Source organism: Euprymna scolopes, chromosome 19 (assembly GCF_053919585.1).
Source record: "Euprymna scolopes isolate OS-2025 chromosome 19, ASM5391958v1, whole genome shotgun sequence".
NCBI lineage: Eukaryota > Metazoa > Mollusca > Cephalopoda > Sepiida > Sepiolidae > Euprymna > Euprymna scolopes.
Window position 1 is genome coordinate 111,789,642 of NC_136500.1, and position 21,979 is coordinate 111,811,620.

General features: G+C 32.8%; 1 protein-coding gene across 1 annotated transcript in view; it reads right to left on the reverse strand.

The window, feature by feature from the left end:
- Window positions 1-21,979, reverse strand: part of LOC145240302 (palmitoleoyl-protein carboxylesterase NOTUM-like) — a 233,686-nt gene that overhangs the window by 89,737 nt on the left and 121,970 nt on the right. The window contains exons 4-6 of the mRNA XM_080103883.1: window positions 14,827-14,887; window positions 7,980-8,038; window positions 3,028-3,130 (exon numbers count right to left, since the gene is read on the reverse strand). Coding sequence (XP_079960009.1) covers window positions 3,028-3,130; window positions 7,980-8,038; window positions 14,827-14,887 — 223 coding nt within the window. The remainder of the gene's footprint in view (window positions 1-3,027; window positions 3,131-7,979; window positions 8,039-14,826; window positions 14,888-21,979) is intronic.

Here is a 21,979-nt window from a genome sequence, read left to right on the forward strand (position 1 = left end):
AACGAGGAAATGATATGCTGCAATTTTAAATGGTACCTCTTCTTTTATCGTAAATTGAACTCATTGATAAGAAAACATTAAAATAAAATGGCTAGATTCAACTGGGCTTGGAAAGTGGATTATTCGATCTGTAGTCGAATGCTCGACCATTGAGCTATATATCCAGATTTTAATAAATCTGTTTTTTTTTTTTTTCTTGCTAAAATTTTATTATCTTCCCTTGCCGGTGTAACGTAAAATATTCTGTAAAAATTAGAGGAAAGCTATTTTTACGATCGGACTTTTTTGATTTTCGATAATTATTGGATGAATTTCTGTAAAAAACACTGTCAGATATAAAAATCGCTTTGTATTAAATTTGCAAAAGATAAGCTCAGCCGTTTCAGAACCTATGAGGAAGGAAGGAAATCACACACAAAGTGTTTTATATATATATATATATATATATATATATATATATATATATATATATATATATATATATATATATATAGTCCTGGTCAAAATCATAAGACCACTTAAGAAAGTAAGCGTTTACGCATATTATCAAATTTTTAATCAAACAAATGGTTGAAACTATTGCCAAAAGGGAAAATATGATGGAAAAAAATGAAATCTGCTTCATTCGAAACCTTAACCCTGATCTAATAAATATTTTTTAAAAAACAAACATTTTCACCTGGTCAAAATGATAATTTATTTAACAAAAGGCAATTATAAATTACTAAAAAGGGTCTCAGTATTTAGTATAGCCTCCATTATTACGAATTACTTCAAAAACTCTCTTTGGCATGCTTGCGACTAAGTTTTTTTAAGGAATTTTATCCCATGTACTGAAAACTGAACCAGAAAGTTCCTTTATCGAATCATACTGGGTTCCATCCTTGAACACTTCTTTTGCCATCCACCCCAAAGATTTTCAATGGGATTGAGGTCCGGAGAACATGTTGGATGATCTAACAATTCTATATTATTTGAAGAAAAGTATTCTCGTGCTTGTCGAGAAGTGTGTATCGCAGCGTTGTCTTGCTGGAAAATCCAATTTCTTCCCCGCAGTGACTTAGTTCATAATACGTTGTAATCTATATTGCACTGTAGAGAGCCTACTGTTGACTTTATAAAATTATTTTTATATAATGGTTAGAATTAAAGTTTAAAATGCAAACGTCAAGTATAATGATTCAGTTGCGCTCTAAACAGAAACACTCATTTCGAATGCCTCCCTGCCTTATCAAAGAACCTATTGTTGATTTTAAACGCTGGGCCCTACTGCTTGAGCGATGATGAAACTTTGAAAACGGTAATGTTCGAAAAAGTGTAAAAGGATATTGCAAGTGATGTGCATGAATCCAGATATAGCCATATAAAAAAATCTGATATAGCCATATAAAAAAAAATCAGATATAGCCATATAAAAAAATCTGATATAGCCATATAAAAAAAAATCAGATATAGCCATATAAAAAAAATCTGATATAGCAATATAAAAAAAATCTGATATAGCCATATAAAAAAAATCAGATATAGCCATATAAAAAAAAATCAGATATAACCATGTAAAAAAAATCTGATATAGCCATATAAAAAAAAAAATCAGATATAGCCATATAAAAAAAATCTGATCAACAAATGTGGTTGAAAATCAGTAAAATGCGTAGTATTGATGTGAAAATATTCATATCGGTCTGATCAATAGTCTTTGCTTGTAAAAAAATCCTCCCACAAAGATGAGACGGACAGTGTGCATAATTATAAGTTAATTTGCAAGTTAAGATAAATTTGTCAACTTGTGTAGAGATTTGGAATTAAAAGATCAACATGGTGTTTACACCGGAAAGAATTGAACTTTACTCGTTAATTCCCAATATATTATTCAAAATTAAAATATGAGTTATTCAATCATATTATTTTTACCATGTATAGAAATGAAGAAACCGTTTACGAACAGCTTGTCATCTGGAGGTTTTTCTTTTTGATATCGACATTTAAAAGGTATCAGATATTACCTGTTGCTTTCCACGGCAGTTTCTATCTGAATAAGTTTTGTTAACAGTTATGCATTATTATTAAATACGAGGATGTATTCGGTATTAATTATTCACTAATAATAGCAATTTTTCGGCTGTTAGTAAAAACAACTGTTGTAAAAACAATGTAATTTACATTAGCTACAGTAAAGAAAAAAATTAGAACAATTTCGAGAAGGATTACTTGTATTTACAAAGAAATGAGTGTGAATTGTATATTTTTTATTTTTATGAACATGATCCAACGCTAAAGAAAACAAAATGACCATTCATAATGAAGAATTTAAGAATGAAGCTATTTAGTATAATGTAAAGCATCCAACTGATTTACTTTTATATATGAGATGAGAATAGTATCCTTGTGCTATAAAATGATTAACTAGTACCTAAAATTAATGACTTTTCCAAAAATAAATAAAAAATAAAAAAAATCAACCGAGAAAGCAAACGTGAAGTGTCCGTGGCTTTTGCTACTTTTGCTGTTTGACTAAAAACTGATATTCAAAGCAAATTAATAATTAAAGAAGATTCTGTTTGAATGCTTTGGATGAGGAGTTATTATTTACGCTGCTTTCTTTGGACGTGTCCTCATCCATGATCTTTTTCTTCTTCTTTGTTGTCCATCGTTATCCGATGATGACGATCTTGTTCTTGTGAATCTGCTGATGTTTAAATAGTCAAATCTTGGACTCACAGGTACGGTCACAGATCCGGCATGTGAAGGAGGTGCCGGGTGGAGCAGGGATTGCCTGGCGAGCATGCCTATTTCCACGCTTCGCTGTATAGTCCTGTATTCGCTACTCCTCAATACAATCCACTTTCTGTCATCCATCATATTTATTGTATGACTACATTTCGGTCTATAATACCCACAGCCTTCTTTGGGCGATAAAACGTACATTAAAGTTGCTACATCAAACATTAAACTGAGTTTAGAAAAGTTTGCATTGATTTATAATTGGCACGATACGCGATCCTATGACAATGTTCGCTTGCTTACCTGCTGCCGGCTAAGATCAGTTTCTTGCCTTTGGTTAGTCCTTGTGCCAACAGGTCTTTCAACACTTCGTCCACAATCAAAGAACCCATGAATGAAAATTTATCTGAAAACAAAACAGGAGAATAAAAAGCGATAGATGAACAACACGAGACATTTAAATAGCACAGCGGCGAGCCTCGTCGTCTGTCTGCTCCGAGAAAAGCATCGTCTACGGGCACTTTCTCCTGTTACTAAATATAAGGACATTTTTAAACATAACATTCTAAGGTTAAGGATATAATATCGAACCCAAACTTGTTGTTGTTGTTGTTGTTGTTGTTGTTGTTGTTGTTATTGTTATTATTATTATTATTATTATTATTATTGTTATTATTATTATTATTATTATTATTATTATTATTATTATTATTATTATTATTATTCACTAGGTGTTTTCACACAGACCATCAAAGATTTCTCTCTGTTAACAACCTGTGGTGTTCCTTGGAATCTAGGTGACAACAATTCTCCCCAAATTTCAATTATTGTTCACCTCTTTCGATAAACTTTGGAAATGAATTTTCGTTATCACATCAGCCGTTTACCATTGATTTCTCGCTGGCAATAACCATTGGCCTCCACTGAAATTTGGGTGGCAATAAGCCTTCCCAAGGTCCCAGTCCCCCTTCGTACTCATCCAGTGCAGATCTGGTTAATGCTTTCTCTCCTTGATGATGTGGCATTACGGTTTTTTTTTGGGGGGGGAGTACTTACAATTATACAGTTTCACTTTTCTTCTATGTGGTGTTCTATCTTTTGATTTGACTTTTGTTGTAGTTTCAATATGTCTGATTAGCGTTTGTAGTTCATCTGTATTAGTCTCTGCATTCACGAGTTTTCCTTAATATTTCAGCCGTTTTTATTATTGTTATCCGTGATGTCTTTTCAACCATCCTCTGATTCCAATCTCTTCCATCTTTTTTTCAAAGTTTTTCGAGATTCTTCCTAGTGCTCCTACTATTATTGGTGTTATCTTGACTTTCTTCATCTTCCATATACCTTTCAACTCTATGGCCGGTTCCGTGTATTTATCTCGTTTCTCCATCTCCTTGATATTTGGATGGTTGGTTGTTTTTATTTTACGGCATATCAACCTTTTTCAGGTTATTTAATGCCGAATCTAGTTATTTTGAGGAACGATTTTTAATGGAGCATATATATATTTTTTTTAAGTCAGATTCTATTTAACCCATAGTTGGGACCCTAACAGGTACTACCACTCCGGGTCAGAGTGGACCTGGGAGCAATGGCAATTAAAGGGTGGCTCCACACTCCCCAAGGCCCGCAAGGTTGGGCCTCACCATCGGATATAGTTTTAGGTCATATCCAGGATCTCCTTGATATTTACCCTGTGGTCTGCTGGTACGGCGAAATCTACAATCTGGCAGGACTTTTTTTTTCTTGTTTACTATTATGACATCCGGTCTTCTTGCTTGGGTGAGTTTATCTGTTTATATGTCCGTGTTCCATAAGATTTTGTGATTTTCACTTTCAAGTACTGCTGCCAGTTTTTGCTTGTATCATTTGCCTGGGTGTTCAAGATGTAGTTGTTTGCATAATTCCCAGTGTTCTGCCTTCCATACTTGATAATTTCTATTCTCATATTTTTTTTGCTAGTTTGCTATATTCGCTTATTATGATCAGCCAGTGCGAACTTGTCCACACTGAATTCCATTTAGATATTTTTGCTGAAGATTCTGGTTGTGTTTATTAGTGTCTCTAGTCCCTTTTTGGCTTTTGCAAACAGTTTCAGGTCATCCATGTATATTAGATGGTTCATTCTTTGATCTTTATTAGTAAACTATCCGTCTTGGCATTTTCTCAGTATATTGTTAAGGGGCATCATGGTTATGATGAACAGTAGTGATGATACAGAGTCTCCTTAGAAGATACATCAATAAATTTTTACATGTTCCAGCGTATTATAAACACCCTAACTTCCCCATGTTAAGAACGGCTTTCGAAATAAACACTCCCAACCCCGAAAGCCGGTCTTAACATGGGGAGGTTGGGGGTATTTATTCTGAAAGTCGTTCATGGGGTGGTTGGGGGTGTATATACTACGTTGGGGCAGGTCGTAAAAATACTGATACATCTTTGTATTTTAGTCTCAGTTATGTGTTGTCCATCAGGTGTCAGTTCAAGTCTCTATGATTTCATTGCATTTTCAATCAAATTGATAATTTTGACTGGTATTTTGTACATTCTCAGCCATGGCTATGTTCTATTTTCTACTTTTTACTTTCTTCAGAATCTTTTGGTCATGTTTTCTTTTTCATTTTTTGGCATCCTTTCTGTTCCTCATGTAATAGTTTGTTATTATGAAGGGAGTGATAAATTTGTTGTTGTGTTAGTATTTTCTGTATTGAGGTAAGCATGTTATAGGTCTGTAGTTACTGGGGATGGTTCTTTTTACTGTGCCTTTTTGAACCAATGTGGTTTTACCTTTGGTCATCCATTGTGGCACATCTGCTTTTCAAGTTCCGAATTAGCCTTTTATGTAGTGTTGTGAATTTTTGAACCAGTATGAATATATTCCGTCATGATCTGGTGCTCTCCAGTTGGCCATTTTCCATCAGGTATCTTTAGGGTTTCCTGGCTGATTTCATTCTCTGTCCCTTCTTCAATTTGCTGTGAATTTTCTTTCATGTCTTTCAGTCATTCGGCATTTCTATTATGATCTTGTTGCCATTTCTATATCTTGCTTCAGTAGAGTTTTGTTTATGTTGGGTTTAGTTATTCTGTTATTGTTTTTACTCCGTTTATGATAGAATTTGTTTTGAAATGTCCTATTTTGTTTGCATTGTTCCGATTTGTATCTGTATCGTCTTAATCTCCCATTTTGATACTATTTTTTGCTTAAGTTCTTCTTATTTCTTGTTTAGTCTTTCCTGTGAGTCACATTTCCACTCTTCCATCCTCTTCTATTCATTTTCACATTGTTTATCATTTTGACTTATTTTCTTTCTTTTTTTTTTTTTAAAGTTTGTTGGTCTGAGTTTCCAGTCTAAATTCCAGTCTAGGTTTTGTCAGTCTATTTTCTTTTCCCGGCTGTGTATTATTATTATTGCCTTACAAAGAGCTTTCACACAGGTCTTCATAGACATTTCCATGAAAACAGTCTGGAAGCTGAGTGACAACAAGTCTCCCCAGGTTTGCAGTACTCTCCACCTCTTTCGATAACATTTGCAAATAAATTTGCATTATCACAACAGCTGCTTGCCATTGATTTCTCGTTGGCAGCAGCTATTATTCTTTGCTGGGATTTGAGTGGCAATAAGCCTCCTCAAGGTCCCAATTCTCTTCGCACTTAGTTTCCTAAGATTTTCAATACTCTGCTCTCTTTCCATAACAATTGTAAATAACTTTGAATTCTCGCAACAGCTGTTTACTATTTTATTTTTAAAGATAGCGATTGACAAACTTCTCTTTGATTTGAGTGATAATAGGCCTTTTCAGGATTACAGTACTCTCCCGGCCATTCCAATAGAGATCTGGATGGTGCTTATCCTCGTTAATCTCTGCATCCTTCTTGACGTTTCATGATCCCTTTGTGTGCTATTAACCGATGAGGATGCAAACACTTTGGTGTTGGGCGGTCAGTATTTTCAATTCCCTTCAAGACTTGCAATGCGCTTTGGTCTGTTTACACAGCATTATTCTGTTTCAACCTAACGTTCGAAGAAACATGACGTATTTTAAAATGATCAGACGAAACATAATGAGAATTAAGCTATGCACTTAAAATAAGTGATTGACTCGCTGTCACTCTCGTTCGACCTCTCCTTGCATACCTTTACTTTTGGCTTACAGCACAAATATACGATTAACATACGAATAAATAACTCTATTTTAAAAGATTATGTGTCTCATTATATTATTAAATCAATAGTGTCCTAAGCATGGGGTAATTTTGATTACAACTAGGGTATTGTCCACAGTCGGGCAAGATTATTATAACACACACATAAGCAAAGAACATCAACCAACGAACGATTTAATATGCATTGAAATGTTCATTTTTAATGATTATATAATAAACCAATGGTTATTCTGTAATCCATGGATGTTCCGTGCTTGCTTGGAAAAAAACAAACAACAAAACATCCTGTTGCCGATTGAGAAAACAAGTCTTTCTAGAAAGTAGACTTTGTATTTACTTTCGATAGTTTCCAAATTCTCGATTCCCTTATTTTCTCTTTTATTCCTACCATTCCATATGTGATGTTTCTGTCAAGGCATCTAGTGCTACCAGATCAGATTGTCTGAAAATACTGGTTTCTTGACCGAAAATGCAGAATTGATGTTATCGTTTCTTTGATGATCCTTTCTTTTGCAAAACACAACACTGTTCTATAAATCAAAACAAAAATAACTTTTTTCTACAAAAAACCAAAAAACCAAAAAACAACCCCCCCCCCCCGCCCAAATACCATGAATAAATATTTGAAGGAATAAAGAATTTGAAGCATAATTTTCTTTTTCAAAATTACTGGATTCAACATTTAATAACCCGTAAAGGGGTGAGATGCCGTAAAACAAAGTAACCAAATCTACCATCTGGGTCAGAATCCATCCAGTTAACACTTATCGTTTGCTAGTGCAAATGAAATGAAATAGGAAAAAGTTCCTATTTGAAAATTAAAATAATTCAGATTTAAATTTTATTTGATCATTAGTCATTATATGCAAATTAAGCAAGATTCCATGAATTTCAATTTCAGCTCCTCTTCAGATATGGCAACAGTACTCTTCTACTAGCTTGAAGTAGTAGTATTTTTAACTCCTTGCATCAAGTGACTTCATATCCTGTCCAGAGCGATTTCCATAAAAAGAAAAATGAAAGCTCGCAAAAAAAAAAATAAATAAATAAAATAAATAAATAAATAAATAAAAAATAATGCAGTATTTACCTCGGCTTGTAGCTTTGTATGTACCAGTCCACGTATCACTGGAACAATAGGGAAGATATCTGTGAATGAAGATGAATATATATTTAGAAATAAAACAAAACAAAACAAAACAAACAAACAAACATACAAACAAACAAACAAACATACAAACAAACAAACATGTTTCGTTTATTCACTACATTTAAAAACCGCTCGCAATTATTTTCAGCAAACTCGCCAAATATCGATCATATTAGGACGCTTGTGTTTTCGCTAATGCAACGTAGTTCGAAAAGTTAAGTTAGTAACCGATCATCGCCCTCCTCCTCTTCCTCCTCCTCCTCCTCCTCCTCCTCCTCCTCCTCACATGTATCTATAATCCCCTTATTTTTCTGTCTGCTTTTCTATTGGAAGGTTATCATGGTCAAGTGATTAACGACACGGACTTGCGAACTGGATGTTCACACTTCGAATACAGTTCGTTCCATGAATCACTTTCACTTGGGATGTTGGCAACCTTCACGTGGTCCCTCCCGTAAAAACCCGATGTCTTTTTAGAAAAAAATACTGACTAAGAAAATATCGGGAAATTAACATTAACAACAGAATCTTCGGATTCATACGATATAATGATTATGCCTTTCTTTTTGTGAGTGTATTTGACTTTTACATATGCAATCCACAAAAAACATTTTCTTAACATAACTTCTCCCAAGACTTCGGAATATCTTGGTTCAAGGACTGTTGGATTTCTGTGTTACCTCTTCGTCGCAGGACTGCTACTACTTTAAAGAACTATACAATATTTACTGGCAAAGGAAGATGTGGGACAAAGGCCCGAAGGTAGAAATAGTCAACATATGTGCTTTAGCTGTGTACAAAAATATCAAAGAACAAACTCATCGGTATTCCCCGGTAGGAGCACATCACGTGATCGGCAATGCCTCACTTCTTAAAGAACTGATGGATTTCATAAGAAGGGTATACCTCCTAAGACTGAACTATACTCCGTCCCGACAAAGTAAAGTCACCAATATAGTCCCGACCTGTCGTACTAAAGTATAAAATAAAAGACGAAAAACACGGGCGATATTTGAACTTTCTAATTTTCTGTTCATTTCATGAAGATAAATTACTGAATTGTATTTAATGATGTGTGTTGAACTGTATAGCACTTGTGATTCTTATGTTGTGTTTTGCAATGTATTTAGACAAAGAGTGATAGATAACATACAATGCTATTGAGAGACTAAATCCTTAAGAGAGAGAGAGAGAGAGAGAGAGAGAGAGAGAGAGAGAGAGAGAGAGAGTCCTCAACGCGTATGATAAAGACACAGGAGCAGGGAGATGGCGATGGTTAAGTGATTAACAACACGGACTGAAACCCGGGTGGGTTAGAATCTAGTTCGTTCCAGAGAAATACTTTTAATTGCGGATGTTGGCAACTTTCACGTGGTCCCTCCTGAAAGTACACAATGCCTTTCTAGAAAGAATTCTAACTAAAAAGATATCAGAGACACGAATGCCAACAATAATCATTTGATTCATTCGCAAATGATACGCTTCCTCATCAACAACAACACCAGCAGCAGCCACAGGGGCAAATTAGTGAGAATAGTGACTATTATTCGAGACAACACCAAAGCCACCTTTTCTACTGGATATCGGACGAGGAAAATAGATGAATAAAATAGGCAATTAATGGAAATAATCGTTGATCCTTTTCTTCACGTCAAATACTGATTTCATTAATCTATGAAAATTAAGATTTTTCTTTACTTTGCAGAATGAAAAAATACGGTTTTCATTTATCTCTTTATAAAGTTATATCTGTCTATATGTTTTTATATTTTTATATACAGAATTCACTCTTAAACTAATTAACCGATCATTATTAATTTTGGAACATAGCTACTAGGCGTAAGCGGTCGTAATGTAGGCTATACTAAGTTTAATTTAGTTTAATGCAAAGACGGTAAAAGAGGGTATAAACCATTCATGAAAATTCAGGAACTCCGAATTTTGTGAAATTTTTACAATAGGTATTAGACAGAAATTAATAAATATTCTTCACATTTCAGCTAGTTTTGGAGTACTTAAAATAATTTTTAGGTGGAGTAATATGAGAACCAGCTCCTAATTGAAAATTAAAATATTTCAGATTTAAATTTTATTTGATCCATAATCATTATATGCAGATTAAGCAAAATTCCCTGAATTTCAATTTATTCTTACGACGCCTTAAGCATTATTTTTACATCATATAGTCACCGCTCATCAAAGCCTAGAGGCCGCTCAAAGATAAGGATTAATAGGTACCATAATGAAAATTTGATAAACTTATTTTAGAGGACGGCTCTTCAAGAACCTGTTCACGTTAGACTTGAAAACGGCCATGTCATAGCCAGCCAGGAAGCAGTTCCATAGTAGTGTTCCACACACGAGAAGCTCTAGGAAAACAACTAAACTTTGCTCATGGAATTTTAGCTTTGATTTAGGCACAGCTAGAAATTTCTGATAGTTGCTGCAGCTGGACGAGTGTTTGCTGGGAAAGACTTACTGAAGGGGGCCATAGAGTGAAGCTCAGTCGAGCACCTGCCATAAAAATAACGATAGAGCAGAGAGAAAGACTCGTAACCTCTTCTATGAGATATAGGCTTTGGAGCAGAGAAAAGGACATCAGCCATCAGATTTCGAGGTCGGTTTTTATCGTGTCGAGGCAGGAAAAGATGCTCTAAGCAGCTCCTCTTCAGATGTGGCAACAGTACTCCATCCTGCTACATACTTGACTCCTATACAGGTTGAGGATTGAATCGGCAGTGAGATATCTACTAGAGCAGTAGAATGATCCAACCATTTTTCCAGCGATCATGGCAACGGATTTGATGTATGTGTTCCATTTCAGACGAGGAGTGAAGGTTAATCCCAGAAGCTTGTCAAGACATGGTGCTTCTCCAAGACAAAAGCTATTCATTTCGATTAGGGCTAGGTGGGCGTCAGAGTGTTGATGATAAAAAGAGATAAGCTTGATTTTATATGCATTAAAATTAGTCATTAAATGTATTAAAATTAGCCATTAAATGTATTAAAGGTAGTCATTAAATGCATAAACATTAGTCATTAAATGCATTAAAATTAGTCATCAAATGTATTAAAGTTAGTCATTAAATGCATTAAAATCAGCCATTAAATATATTAAATTAGTCATTAAATGCATTAAAATTAGCCATTAAATATATTAAATTAGTCATTAAATATATTAAATTAGTCATTAAATGCATTAAAATTAGTCATTAAATGCATTAACATTAGCCATTAAATGCATTAAAATTAGTCATTAAATGCATAAAAATTAGCCATTAAATATATTAAATTAGTCATTAAATGCATTAAAATTAGCCATTAAATATATTAAATTAGTCATTAAATATATTAAATTAGTCATTAAATGCATTAAAATTAGTCATTAAATGCATTAACATTAGCCATTAAATGCATTAAAATTAGTCATTAAATGCATAAAAATTAGCCATTAAATATATTAAATTAGTCATTAAATATATTAAATTAGTCATTAAATGCATTAAAATTAGTCATTAAATGCGTTAAAATTAGTCATTAAATGCATAAAAATTAGCCATTAAATATATTAAATTAGTCATTAAATATATTAAATTAGTCATTAAATGCATTAAAATTAGTCATTAAATGCATTAAAATTAGTCATTAAATGCATAAAAATTAGCCATTAAATATATTAAATTAGTCATTAAATATATTAAATTAGTCATTAAATGCATTAAAATTAGTCATTAAATGCATTAAAATTAGTCATTAAATGCATAAAAATTAGCCATTAAATATATTAAATTAGTCATTAAATGCATTAACATTAGCCATTAAATGCATTAAAATTAGTCATTAAATGCATAAAAATTAGCCATTAAATATATTAAATTAGTCATTAAATATATTAAATTAGTCATTAAATGCATTAAAATTAGTCATTAAATGCATTAAAATTAGTCATTAAATGCATAAAAATTAGCCATTAAATATATTAAATCAGCCATTAAATATATTAAATTAGTCATTAAATGCATTAAAATTAGCCATTAAATATATTAAATTAGTCATTAAATATATTAAATTAGTCATTAAATGCATTAAAATTAGTCATTAAATGCATTAACATTAGCCATTAAATGCATTAAAATTAGTCATTAAATGCATAAAAATTAGCCATTAAATATATTAAATTAGTCATTAAATGCATTAAAATTAGCCATTAAATATATTAAATTAGTCATTAAATATATTAAATTAGTCATTAAATGCATAAAAATTAGTCATTAAATGCATTAAAATTAGTCATTAAATGCATTAACATTAGTCATTAAATGCATTAAAATTAGTTATCAAATGTATTAAAGTTAGTCATTAAATGCATTAAAATCAGCCATTAAATATATTAAATTAGTCATTAAATGCATTAAAATTAGCCATTAAATATATTAAATTAGTCATTAAATATATTAAATTAGTCATTAAATGCATAAAAATTAGTCATTAAATGTATTAAAATTAGTCATTAAATGCATTAGCATTAGCCATTAAATGCATAAAAATTAGTCATTAAATGTATTAAAATTAGTCATTAAATGCATTAACATTAGCCATTAAATGCATAAAAATTAGTCATTAAATATATTAAATTAGTCATTAAATGCATTAAAATTAGCCATTAAATATATTAAATTAGTCATTAAATATATTAAATTAGTCATTAAATGTATTAAAATTAGTCATTAAATGCATTAACATTAGCCATTAAATGCATAAAAATTAGTCATTAAATGTATTAAAATTAGTCATTAAATACATTTAAATTAGCCATTAAATGTATTAAAATTTCTTCATTGCACTACGTGCTCAAGGTCAGAAAAAACAGAATTACAAAGACATTGGTAATTGTCGGCCTTTGAAGTGTTGCCATGGATGGCAGTGTCGTCTGCATAAACATCTACGGATGATTTAAGAATGTGATTATCGATGATGATTAGGAAAAGAGTTGGGCCCAAGATAAAGATATGCCAACGTTGTTGATACTATGAGCTTCTGGTTTCTGCCCATCGACTCCCACTCTTATAAACCTATCAGAGAGAAAGGACTTAATAATAATTGAGAGGACATTTCCAGTTATTCTGTAGATGGAAATCTTGTGAAGTACGCCTTTATGACATACCATATCAAAAGTATTTGATATGTTAAGAGCTATTGATCTAGAAACGAAAACCTCCTCAAGAGATTCACTAATCCTGTGTGATATTATAGTTAGCACATCAGCTGTAGATCCAGCAGAACGAAACCATATTGCATGTCACTTACTAGATTACTTTTTGCTGAGGTGTTTAACTACTTCTCTATTCATTAAGATTCCAGCAACTTACTCATGACGCAAAGGAACCTGATTAGTCTGTACTGAAAAGCAGATGACCGGTCTCTAGATTTCTTTAAATACGGAACAGACTAATAAGGTTTTCCAAAGTGTTGGGAAGAATTTATCCCTAAGACAACGAGCTTTGTAAATATTGAGCACTATGATTGAAAAGCCGTTGGGGCCAGTTGCTTTACAGGAATTAATGTTTTTAATAAGTTTAGCAACATCACGTACAGATATCTGTATGTCACATAGAGTGTTTGCAGTCCTAGGAGGAAATACAGTGGCCCTGATCGCAAAGGTTAGCATTTGCTGTAAAGTTCTTAGCAAAGAGTTTGGCTTTGTCAGATGCTGACGAAATTACCTTAGGTCCATTGATGATGGTTGGGATAAACGGCACGCTTCTATTCAGGATCCTGATTGTTATTCGCCAAAACTCGTAGGAACCAAACCGTTGTTCAGCTTCTTTAGACTTGACGGACTGAGCAAATGGCTTTCTCGCATTCTTGATTACACTTTTGCAGTGGTTTTATTTAAAACTTAAATTTTAGACATTTTCGCGAATCAAATGACGGAATGGATTTTTATAAAAATTGAAGTAGGATTCAAAACAGAAGGTGTAGTAGCATTATATGTTCACTTTAATCTTCGTAAGTAACATAAAAGTAGTGCAAAACTGTTGTATTTTCAGGTAATAAATTTTGCCCGGCCAGGGATTAAGATATTCTTCTTGTTCAACTATATAAAATTAGTCGTCGTTATTGCAAACAAGATCGGGAAATGTCGACTATATAAAGATTTTTGATAACCTGCTTATGAAAGACAGTTCACAAAAGAATTCACTCCCTAGATGTAATCTATCAAACTTTGACCCCTTGTTCCTCATAACCCGCTTCTATCCTTCCCGTATCCTTTTTACTTTTATCTATCTATACTCCTATAGTTTTTTCTGTATTGATATTCATATAAAAAAAAAAGACTTTTTTTCTATTTATTTAAAAAGAAAATACAACTTCTTTATATATGGGTTGTTGAATTGCATTCATCTGCAAAAGATTTAGCGAATTTGCGTATTCTTTTAAACATTCATATGAAACATTCCGCTGTAGAATTTCCACAGGTCCTGCTAGTTTTATTAAGTTTTTTTTTTTTTTAATATACCAGTACTTATCAATCAGTGTCGATCCGATTATACAGAATTACGGTTGCATCTTCAACAAACCTAGTGTAATAAAAAAAACTGTGGAACTTCTTGTGGGACATCCTTGTGTTCAATTTGGTTGCATGTTCACGGGCATGTTGATAGCAAGTGGCGAAAAGCGAGTGACCTTTAAAATGTGTCAATCCAACGGTGATGGTCCGACTGCTAAAGTACATGAACGAACCATTCCAGATATTGAAAAAGTTAAAGGTGATGTCTATACTTACACCATGTTGGCATGATAGTAGTACGGATTTTCTTCCGGGTCCCAGGACATGATACCGCTTCCTATGGACAAGAAAAATAGACAAAATTCATTTGCATGAATGACTGCTTTATATATATGTTGAACTGCTAACATTTATTAATGTTTTAAAATGTGTTTATTATTTAATATTTTACATTAAACACGTGTTTTGAGCATGCTTGACTCGTCAGATAGATTTTTTTTTATTAATATTTTAGTTAAAAAATTGTGGATTCAATCTTATGTTGTGGCTTCTATTCCCCTCTCTTCCAATCATCTTTTATAATATAAACTCACCTGTTTGTTTAAATGTATGTATGTATGTATGTATGTATGTATGTATGTATGTATGTATGTATGTATGCCTAAAACTTTCGACAGAGGCGACGGATTTTGCCGAGATCGGTATCCGTTTGAAGCTCGACCATTCGGACGACAAATATCGAAAAATTGGGCAAAATGGCATTAATTCCTTCACATTCAACTGGGCACATTTCTACAGGGAAGGGTCGCTTTTTTCACCGATATTTTCGAAAGTCAACCCCTCTTTTCGATTGTCTAGCCTTAATTTAAACTTACGTGACTTCAGTTTTTTTTGCTCAACACACACTTCCAAATACCCGGGCAAATATCGAAAGATTGGCTAAAAACATTAATTCCTTCATCCTTAACTGAGCTTTTTTCTACAAGGAGGGGTCGCTTTTTTCGCCGATATTTTTTCGAAAATCATCGTCTCCATTGGGTTGACTAATCTTTATTTAAACCTTATCCGGTTTAGCGATGGGCGCAACGGCAAATACATCACATTTTTTATCACAACCTTTTCCTCCTTCGCGGAACGGGTTCGAGCCTGCCTGCCTACTACCACTTTTTTTTGCTCAACACACACCTTCAAACACTCGGGCAACGCCGGACACGCAGGCTAGTACCCCCCCATATATATATATATACTAGCATTTCAGCCCGGCGTTGCCCGGGTGTTTGGAGGTGTATGCTGAGCAAAAAAAAAAAAAGAGTAAATTTTTTTTTTAATTTGACCCCTATTATGACCCCTTAAAATTTATAGTTTCCGGCTCAAATCACTTTATTAAATTAGATCCAGGTTCAAGGAACCTATATCTAAAATTTCAAGTGTCTAGACCCAAAATTGTCGGAGGAGTTTGGTAGAGTTCTTAAAGGTCAAATCGTTGAAATTTGACCCCTTAACAGCCAAATTTCTGGCTGACACCCGTCACATCGATTTTCCCAAATCTCAGTACCCGGTATTTCAAATTTCGAGTCTATAGACTAAAAATTGACAGAGTTATTGCGTAGGGAAATGTACACAGACAGACAGACAGACAGACAGACAGATAGACACGTTCACTTATATATATATATATATATATATATATATATATATATATATATATATATATATATAATTTTACAGAAGGTCAGAAAAACATTAGTACCATCGGTTTCAAGCCTAACAAAAGGGAGACCAATTAATGGTAAATAGTAAATAATGTTAGGCTCTCGTCAGCCATATTGTTTTCTGTTTGAGGAAAATGCAGGACCGTATAATGATGTTCATTTTTATTTAACTATAGCTTATCTCTATTTCTGTATATTTTATTTTATTTTAATATCAATTTTCTACTTAAATATTTTTTTTATTTAATGTATTTTTAGTAAATGTATGTTTAAATTAATGTTGTCCTATTCTGTACCTAATTGGGATGGCTTCTGGTCTAATCGGTTAGTCTTGGTTGGTCCAAGGGAGGTAATTAATCTACCTTATTAATTCTTGACCCTTTTGTCTTTCTTTTAGGGGGGTAACTCGTGATTCTTTGCATTTTTATTATATTATATATATATATATATATATATATATATATATATATATGCGCTTATGTTTGGATTAATCAATCTGTATCCCATATGGGGGAATATAATCAGTATGAAATAATGTGACTAAACACACAAAGTTATAACAAGTTCATTGTACAACGGAACAATGTAAGAATAATATATTGACACTCGAAAGCATCTTGAATGCCGCAATATCAAAATTAACTTACCTCCCATTCTGGTTACCGCTTCCTAGCGTATTTTATAGACCGAGTAATCCATTCACAGGGGTGCAAGGATCTTCCACTATATCACTTTCCCCCGAGCTAAATTCTTCATCGATTTTTTTTCAATATTTAGTCTTTTCCTTTTACTACTATTATTTCTCCCCTCAATCTGTACATTTAGAAGAATAAGTTGTTTTCTGTTTCGTTTTTATTTCCTCTATCGGCATCCGAATGTTAATTAGTGGTTCTATTTGAAAGGAGTAATACAATACTTCCATTGGCATTTCTTCACTAGTGTGGACGATTTCTATGTATCGGGGTCTCAATTGATTAATATGTTTCTTAAAGACAAGCTTTGCTCCTTGAATTATGTAGATAACTCTCCCGATTCTTTTAGTAACAATACTGTCCTTTCAAAACCATTTCCAGCTCAATAGTTCTTAAAAAGGACTTTATCTCCTTCTTTATACGATTTATAGTTCGTCTTTATTTTTGCATAGTTCTTCTTTCTGTTTGGCAACAACCTGTCGAATATTGAACGTATTTTCCTTGCATACATGAGTTCGGCAAGCGATAAATTTCCGTTTATATTTTGATTTGGTGTTATTTTAATAAGCCATCAGAAACATTTTTATTCGGTGTCAAAACCGTTGACTTTTTGCTCGTTTAAATGTATTGACAAAACTCTCTGCCCGACCGTTATACATCGGTATTGTTAAGCGTTCGATTGTTAACGAATCACAATAAACTTTAAATTCACTCCCTATGAACATCGTACTCTTGTAACTTCCTATGGTATTAGATACTCCCAGTCGATTAAACACTTCGTTTAGCGCTCTTAATGCATTTGCCGCTGTTGCGTGTTTCTATTTTTTAAATCTCCAGCCATTTTGTGTAGCTATCTTCGACCACTAAGTAATAATATCAATTTAATATCCCTGCGTAGTTCATATGAATGCGTAGCCAAGGAATATCCGTCTTGTCTTCCTTCAGATCTCTTAGTTTTAACATTCGCATTTACTTTGTATGTTAGGAAATCTTCATTCCTGAATTATGTTCAAACATTAACAAACTATCCCTTTCTCAAAACATTTTGGATAAAGTTTCTACAATTTCTTCTCGCCCAGTTTATTCGGAAAAATGTAATTCATATATTCCATGTGTCCGTGAAGGCCCAACTTTTGTAGTAATAACAGTATTTCCTTCATCGGACCATGATTGACACCTTTATGCAAAAATTGTCTCACGCCTTTTGAAGTACGCAGAAAAAGGGATCCTTCCTTAGGTTTATGTGTACATTCTGTCAGTGAGTTCTTTATGCTATCTGCAGGAAAAGTGTTCGAACCTTGCTCTCGTTCGCCTTGCTTTAACAATAGGTTTTGCAAAAATGTCCCTCTCTTTTACAATCTGTTTTTGCACATATGTTCGTTGTTTCTGGTACATTTCTTGTTGCTGTACAAACTGGTGTTATAATTGTTGTACCAAGGTGCCTAGTATTTTGTAAATTCCGTAAATATTCTGCATAAAACAAAAACATGTAAAACAAAATCCAACCACACATTTGTCCAATAATTAAATACATTCGGTAAATAAAACGTAGTTTTAATTCTTATCTTCAATAAGGGAGAGGGGGGGGGCAAGAAACTTCTTATTTTAACTTTTTTACTCTACGTTCGTTTGAATTTCTTTTTAACTATTCAAATCCTTGTTATATTTCCAAGTGTGATGAAATCTTTCTTTTTTTAAGTGAATCCAAGTTTTTCGCACATTCTGTCGCCAACTGGGTTAGGATAATATAATTCAAAAAATTTTTTTTTTAATTTCTCTGTGGTCCACCTAATGCGACGACGAAAAAATTCTACGTCGTTTGTCTAAGTTTGGCAAATTGATACGTGCTACAAAATTCGTTCACTGTCGTCAAATTTGGTGTATAGATTTGTCGCAAACTCGCAATTGAATTTTCAGTCGCCAATCATATAGATTTGGGTGCGAATTCGTAGTCGAATCCTCTTCTGATAATCTGTCGTAGATTATGATTTCGTACTCGAATCCTTCGTCATCCATTTGATATAGATTAGATGCGAGTTCTTCCTCGAACCTTTCGTCGTCAATATAGTATAGATTTGATGTGAGTTTTTTCTCGAATCTCTGAATATATCTATACTTATAGACAAATTGAATATTGAAATGTTCATATCTTTGTTTCTATGGAACGAAACTACATGAAAATTTGCAAGCTTTTTGAAGATTATAATACTATTCTATGGTTAAAAAATTATGACAATTGGTAAAAAAAACCCTATATTTTCAAACCAATGAGACATGCCCAAATTTTCCTACATTTGTGTATATATATTGTGTCCTGGCAGGTCAGTTCCAGTTTTGCTGCTTTTGAATGGATTTTGTTGGGGGATTTGCTTGGTTGTCTCCACTGTGGCTTTGCCAGGACACTAATTATATATATATATATATATATATATATATATATATATATATACAGGGCGAGCCAAAAAAAAAAAACAAAAAAAAAACGTGGCCCAAGTCTAATTAGGCCCCGTTTCTTAGTGTTTTGTCCGAATGAAATGAAACTTTGGTCATAACTAGTTTATTATATTAAAAAAATCACCTCAAAACACTAGGGTCTTTGGCCTTTTTTTTCTCCGTTCTACAGCATATGTTCTAGATGGCCTCCATTTAGCTTTTTTTTGGGGGGGGGGGTCACCCATATATGATGATTGCAACGTCTCTTGTCAGACGAGTGCCACTCCCTCAGACATTTAAAATCCATGAGCCCAAATGCCTGAGAGAGTATCTATACAAATATGATGTTACAGAGTCTTAGCTTTGTACGACAGCTAAGTCTCTCTCTCGGTTAAAAATGTTGGGATCCAGCAACAAGCAAGAGCAAGATATATATATATATATATATGTACATATATATGTATATATACATATATACGTATATATATGTATATATATCATACATATATATATATACATATATATAGATATATATGTATATCTATAATATAAAGATAATGTCTGTATGTGTGTGTGTGTGTGTGTGTGTGTGTATGTGTGTGTGTGTGTGTGTGTGTGTGTCTGATCACGAATAGGCTCCTACATTGTTGACTATTTTAAAAAACTGATTACATATAATGATAGAAGATGTATCGAGACACAGGAATGAGTATGCTTGATCTGGCAGAACAGTGATTCATTAAAATTGTGGGTGTCTGCGTTCGCGCCTGGTCCACAAAGTATGGAAAAAAAAAATTAAAAAATTAAAAAAAAAAAACGTATACAAGTGTTTTTGGTATAGATGTACATAATAATATTTTGATAAGTATGTTTTAACTTAAATAGGGATGGTATAATAAAGTTGTGGGATCTGCGTTTGCGCCTGGCCTCCATAGAATGGAAACAGGCACAAACTTTAATAAAGACTTTTCATATCTATCTGTGTAAGTATACTTTGGTAATTATGTTTCTGTTTGAGGAAATATGCTATAATATAATTATGGGGTGTTCGTTCGCACCTGACCTCCATAGAATGGAAATATGTCACAAAGTTTAACAATTTTTTTTAATATAGATCCACAGAATATTGTGATATGTGTTTCAGTGTGAACAGGTATGACATAATAAATTATGGGGTTTATCTATTATATTTTTACTTTCATCATATTTTGCTTTGGTTTTGATACCCCCAAATTCAACCCAAATTTACAACCCTTCCTTTTCATAACCAATCATACTTTCATACATCAGAGTCCATTTTCTGTAGGCTATTTTTGGACCCAGTCAACGACGCGTACTTTTGTTAGTATATATATATATATATATATATATATATATATATATATATATATATATATATATATAGGAAGAGGAAGTTAAGCAACATTGAGCCTGGTTAGTACCAAGTGGGTGACCATTTGGTAATTCTAGGTGCTGTATGTGCTCTCCGCGTATCTCGGCATTTGTTTCCAGTCGTCCTGTACTTCACTTGCCACTGGTATTTAACAATGTCGTCTCAGGACAGGGGTGGTTGGGGATTGCGCACCTCCTGCCACAAAAATTTTACGCGCAAGCAACCCTTCGTGGGTATCCATAGTCTGTCCAAGATTGAAGGAGCCTGCTTTTTTTTTTTTATATATGTATATACATATATTTATAAATATATGTGTGTGTATATATATATATATATATATATATATATATATATATATATATATATATATATAAGGATATATATATATATATATATATATATATATATATATATATATATATATATATATATATATATACAATAGAACCCCGAGATACGGTGGCCCTTGAATACGATTTCGTGAAGTTACGATGTGGAATACGATGTTTTTCCAGTACCTATTACGGTATTTTCCCCGCCTTCCAGTGTTATTTATAATATTATTTGTGTATTATATAAGTGTTATTTATAATATTATATGTATATTATATACTGTACAGTATCTAGTGTTTAATTTTTAATAATGCTATATATATATATATATATATATATATATATATATATATATATAGCGAAAATGGTAATTAGTATAAACCTGAAGAAAGTGCTCAATACTATTACAAAGCAAATATATTTTTTATTATCGTTTCATCTGTTTTAGTTACACATGTTTCGCTTATCAAATTGTATCAACGATCCAGTAACTTCATCACTTTACTTTTCTCTAAAGTAGACTTTTTCTACAACAGAAAAGAAGAAATAATTTCAGAAGAAACACGATGCCAATAAAGAGAACATGTTTCCTTAAAACGCTTTTCGCCTGACTTTCTTCCGAAGAAAATAATATCAGATTATAATCACGATTAATACACCTAAATAATAATAACGAGGAAAAAAACTAGAATTATTCATTAGATTCAGAGCGTGCGTGTGTGAGGGGGGAAGTGACGAAAATGTAAATCTCTCAACGTTTAGAATAGTTTGGTGAAACTCGTCTCAAATATACTGAGGTGAATGTTCGCTATAGCCGCGTATAACACACACACACACACACACACACACACACACACACACACACA